The sequence below is a fragment of the Oncorhynchus nerka genome, linkage group LG10 (assembly GCF_034236695.1).
Source record: "Oncorhynchus nerka isolate Pitt River linkage group LG10, Oner_Uvic_2.0, whole genome shotgun sequence".
In the NCBI taxonomy this organism is placed as follows: Eukaryota; Metazoa; Chordata; class Actinopteri; order Salmoniformes; family Salmonidae; genus Oncorhynchus; species Oncorhynchus nerka.
Genome location: NC_088405.1, coordinates 35515080 through 35519382, shown reverse-complemented (window position 1 = coordinate 35519382; position 4303 = coordinate 35515080). Strand labels below are relative to the sequence as shown.

Genomic DNA, 4303 nt, shown 5'->3' with positions numbered 1-4303 from the left:
ATATAAACACAGACAACATTGTATTCTTTATAACAAGGTTGTGATGTACAATGGACACAGAGACAACTTTTGACAAGAAGGAAAAAATGAAGTGTAAATCCTTTATATTGTCCAGTTAAAGCCGGACAACCATTGTGCATTTATCTAATGTGACTGAAGGCAAATGAGGTCACTGATTAAGAGATTGTGATAGGTCAGGGCACAACTTTATTGAGTCTTTTAAACAGGTACGTATTCCTGAGTGGCGGCAGGGCCTTTCTGAGGTCTCAGAGTCAGCCAAACCAGTGGTTGCCCATACACTCCCTGTTCCACTCCACACGACAGATCCAGCACCACTCAAACTTACACTGGGCACGGGGACACACCATGTGCATACAGCCACCTGGGAACACAGTATAAAAACACAACTTTACAGACAGGCAAAAAGGAGAAGAGAAGACTAAGCTTGGGAAAAGGACAATGTATGAAAGGATTTGAAATCTATTATACAGTGTTGTTCCCACTGCGGAGGGAGGGGGGTTAAGGGGTTGGAGAAATACAGGGCATATCGAAAACAATGTAGATATAGAACATATACAGTACCAGTCAAAAGTTTTAGAACACCTACTCATTCAATGGTTTTTCTTTATTTTTACTATTTTACTTTCATTGTAGAAAAGTGAAGACATCAAAACTATGAAATAACACATATGGAATCATACAGTATCCAAAAAAGTGTTAAACAAATATATTTTTTATTTGAGATTCTTCAAATAGCCACCCATTGCCTTGATGACAGCTTTGCACACTCTTGGCATTCTCTCAACCAGCTTCACCTGGAATGCTTTTCCAACAGTCTTGAAGGTGTTCCCACATATGCTGAGCACTTGTTGGCTGCTTTTCCTTCACTCTGCAGTCCGACTCATCCAAAACCATCTCAATTTGGTTGAGGTCGGGGGATTGTAGAGGACAGGTTATCTGATGCAGTACTCCATCACTCTCCTATTTGGTAAAATAGCCCTTACACAGCCTGGAGGTGGGTTGGGTCATTGTCCTGTTGAAAAACAAATGATAGTCCCACTAAGCCCAAACTAGATGGGATGGCGTATCGCTGCAGAATGCTGTGGTAGCCATACTGGTTAAGTGTGCCTTGAATTCTAAATAAATCACACAGTGTCACCAGCAAAGCACCACCACACCATAACACCTCCTCCTCCATGCTCTACGGTGGGAAATACACATACGGAGATCATCCATTCATCCATACCTCATCTCACAAAGACACGGTGGTTGGAACCAAAAAGCTCCAATTTGGAATCCAGACCAAAGGACAAATTTCCACCGGTCTAATGTCCATTGCTCATGTTTCTTGGCCCAAGCAAGTCTCATCTTCTTATTGGTGTCCATTAGTAGTGGTTTCTTTGCAGCAATTCGATCATGAAGGCCTGATTCACCCAGTCTACTCTGAACAGTTGATGTTGAGATGTGTCTCTTACTTGAACTCTGAAGCATTTATTTGAGCTGCAGTTTCGGAGGCTCGTAACTCTGCTGAATTTCTCCTCTACAGCAGAGGTAACTCTGGGTCTTCCATTCCTGTGGCGTTCCTCATGAGAGCCAGTTTCATCATAGCGCTTGATGGTTTTTGCGACTGCACTTGAAGAAACTTTCAAAGTTCTTGAAATGTTCCGGATTGACTGACCTTCATGACTTAAAGTAATGATGGACTGTTTGCTTATTTGAGCTGTTCTTGCCTTAATATGGACTTGGTCTTTTACCAAATGGGGCTATCTTCTGTATACCCCCCTACCTTGTCACAACACAACTGATTGGCTCAAACACATTAAGAAGGAAAGAAATTCCACAATTTAGCTTTTAAGAAGGCACACCTGTTAATTTAAATGAATTCCAGGTGACAACCTCATGAAGCTGGTTGACAGAATGCCAATCATGTGCAAAGCTGGTTATTTGAAGAATCTCAAATATAAAAAATATTTTGATTTGTTTAACACTTTTTTGGTTACTACATGATTCCATATGTGTTATTTCATCATGTTGATGTCTTCCCTATTACTCTACAATGTTGAAAATAGTACAAATAAAGAAAAACCCTTGAATGAGTAGGTGTTCTAAAACTTTTGACCGGTAGTGTACGTATATATTGGAATAAGGATCAGAAAATGGATGGAGTGAGATGGAGGGATGTGCAGTGCCTTACCACTCTTTTCCACTGGGACCTTGCAATGTGGACATGGACGGGTGGTCTCGTCTATAGTCTCCTGCGAGGCCTGCTCCCACCGAGCCTGAAGAGCTGCCTCCTCGTCCACTACATAACCCTGGGGCGGGAGGTCAAGGGAGAGAGTAAAGAGAGACCAGGCCAGGGGTGGGGGTGTGAGAGACTGGGGGTTTATTTCTTGAGTGGATACAGTGAATAGTGTGCTGAAATTTGGTTGATTTAGGAATGCCATCTTGTGGCATGTTTTAAAACTCGAGTCATACATCAAACATATAATATCTCAAAATGAATCTTTACTCACAACTCTGAATTATGAGCCATTACAAGTATGTTTCAGTGTCGCCTTTTTAGATACTAATGCTGGCCATGTGGACTGTAGGGGGCAGCAGAGACAGTGCAACAGTGAGCAGCACACAGCTGATTGGCTCAGTTACCTGCAGGGCTCCTCCTGAGACAGGTGATGACCTCACATGACATTCCCCCTCATGGAATCCTTCCTTACAGTCACGGCAGAACACAAACTGAAAGAAGACACACAAAATGTTGCCTTAATAATATGATCCCATTTAGTCACACTGAACCTGAACTGAACCTGAACTGGGAAGCTTCTTAATACTCTATAGTGGCTCCCTTTCCTTTCCAATGGACACCAGCCATGAATTTGCTTACATCGGTATAGTTCAATCACAACACTGCAGGTGAAGGAAAGGAGACGTGGAGATTGTCTTCTTTTTTTTTTTTACTATTAAGACGCACCCCTGGTTTCAAGGCATTTAATGACTGGCTGTATCTTCTCCCACAGGTTGTATACAAGTTCCTAAGATAGACAGTGGGTGGCGCCATCTCTATACGCTCCCCCACTAGGAGCCACCCAGCCTGCATGTGGAAGTAGGGAGCTGATATACACCGAATCCTTCCACAACCGGGATTAACTAGGAATCTAGAAATATGCTTTGTATTTTTAGCTCGACTCCATCTTTTGAAGCGCAACAGTGATTTTGCACTTCATCAAAAGGGCTGGAGTTTTGAAGGAGAGGGGGGCTTGTCGCTCTTTCTTTCTTTTATTATCTGCTGTTTTTAAGTGTGACTGATAGCAGCTCTCCTCTCAGGTCTGGGGGACAGACGCCTCTTTGTTTCCAAACTCCTGCATGGCGCCGCCTGTGATGAGACAAGGGGAGAAGAGGGGCGCTTCTGACAGGCGCTTTCTTCCTCCCCCTCCCTCGTTCTTTCCCACTCTTCCCTCAGATGAGCCTCCATCATCATCTTCGGCAGAGAACTCTGAACAGTCGCTTCATCAAACGCCCGTGGCGTATGCGCCAAAGCTTGTCTGAGATGCGAGGCGATGAGAAGTGAGGAGTCTCAGGATGCGTCACTACACTGCACTGTAGCACGGTGACCTGATTGTCTGTGAAGTCATTTTGAATGGTTTTCTGCAACATTCAACAGTACCTTGTCTTAAGTCTCACTTCAGCAGAAGCTTCATATCACTACGGTTATAATAAACTCAAATTATAACTATATGACAGCAAGAGCCTATGACAGGTCTCTTCTCCTCCTGATCAGGTCTCTTGGTCAGGAGAAAATCCTCACCTCTAAGTTGAAGTCATTTGTCTAGCCGAGTTGGGCCGGGGGCCGGGTGGGGCGAAGGTTTGCGGCTGGGTTGAGGGTTGGCCAGTGGGTGGGTTGCGTGGCTGGTACAGAGACAGAGCTGCCCAGTGGAGTGTGGAAGACTCATGAAGGGTTGCAGCAGGTTTCCGGTGGCTGACAAACCTATTTCCCCTCGCCTCCCTTCACTGAGCAACACAACGGATCACAGCACCCCAGACAGCACCCTCAGAGGGTAAACATACACACATGCACTGACACAAACACACACACACACACACACACACACACAGTCACAAAAACTGACATAGCCTTTGTAAGTCAACATTAAGTGATGTGCAGCCCTGTGCTGTTGCTCAGTATTGGGTTGATATCATATTGTAATGTAGATTCAGCACACTGCAGTGTCTGTCTCAGTACAAAATCATATGGCACATGTGAAGTTTTGAACTGAGGGTGACAGCAGCACTGGGAACTCTTCTAAAT

General features: G+C 44.3%; 1 protein-coding gene across 2 annotated transcripts in view; it reads right to left on the bottom strand.

Annotated features, from left to right (window-relative positions):
- Positions 1 to 184: 184 nt before the first annotated feature.
- Positions 185 to 4303, bottom strand: part of prkn (parkin RBR E3 ubiquitin protein ligase) — a 94948-nt gene continuing 90829 nt past the window's right edge. Inside the window, exons 10-12 of one of the 2 annotated variants that reach the window (XM_029669701.2) lie at positions 2647 to 2733; positions 2195 to 2312; positions 185 to 382 (exon numbers count right to left, since the gene is read on the bottom strand). In XM_029669701.2, coding sequence (XP_029525561.1) covers positions 273 to 382; positions 2195 to 2312; positions 2647 to 2733 — 315 coding nt within the window. In that variant the 3' untranslated portion in view covers positions 185 to 272. Of the gene's footprint in view, positions 383 to 2194; positions 2313 to 2645; positions 2734 to 3802; positions 4072 to 4303 lie in introns of those variants that run through there. The other variant, XR_003864474.2, reaches the window with a different exon arrangement.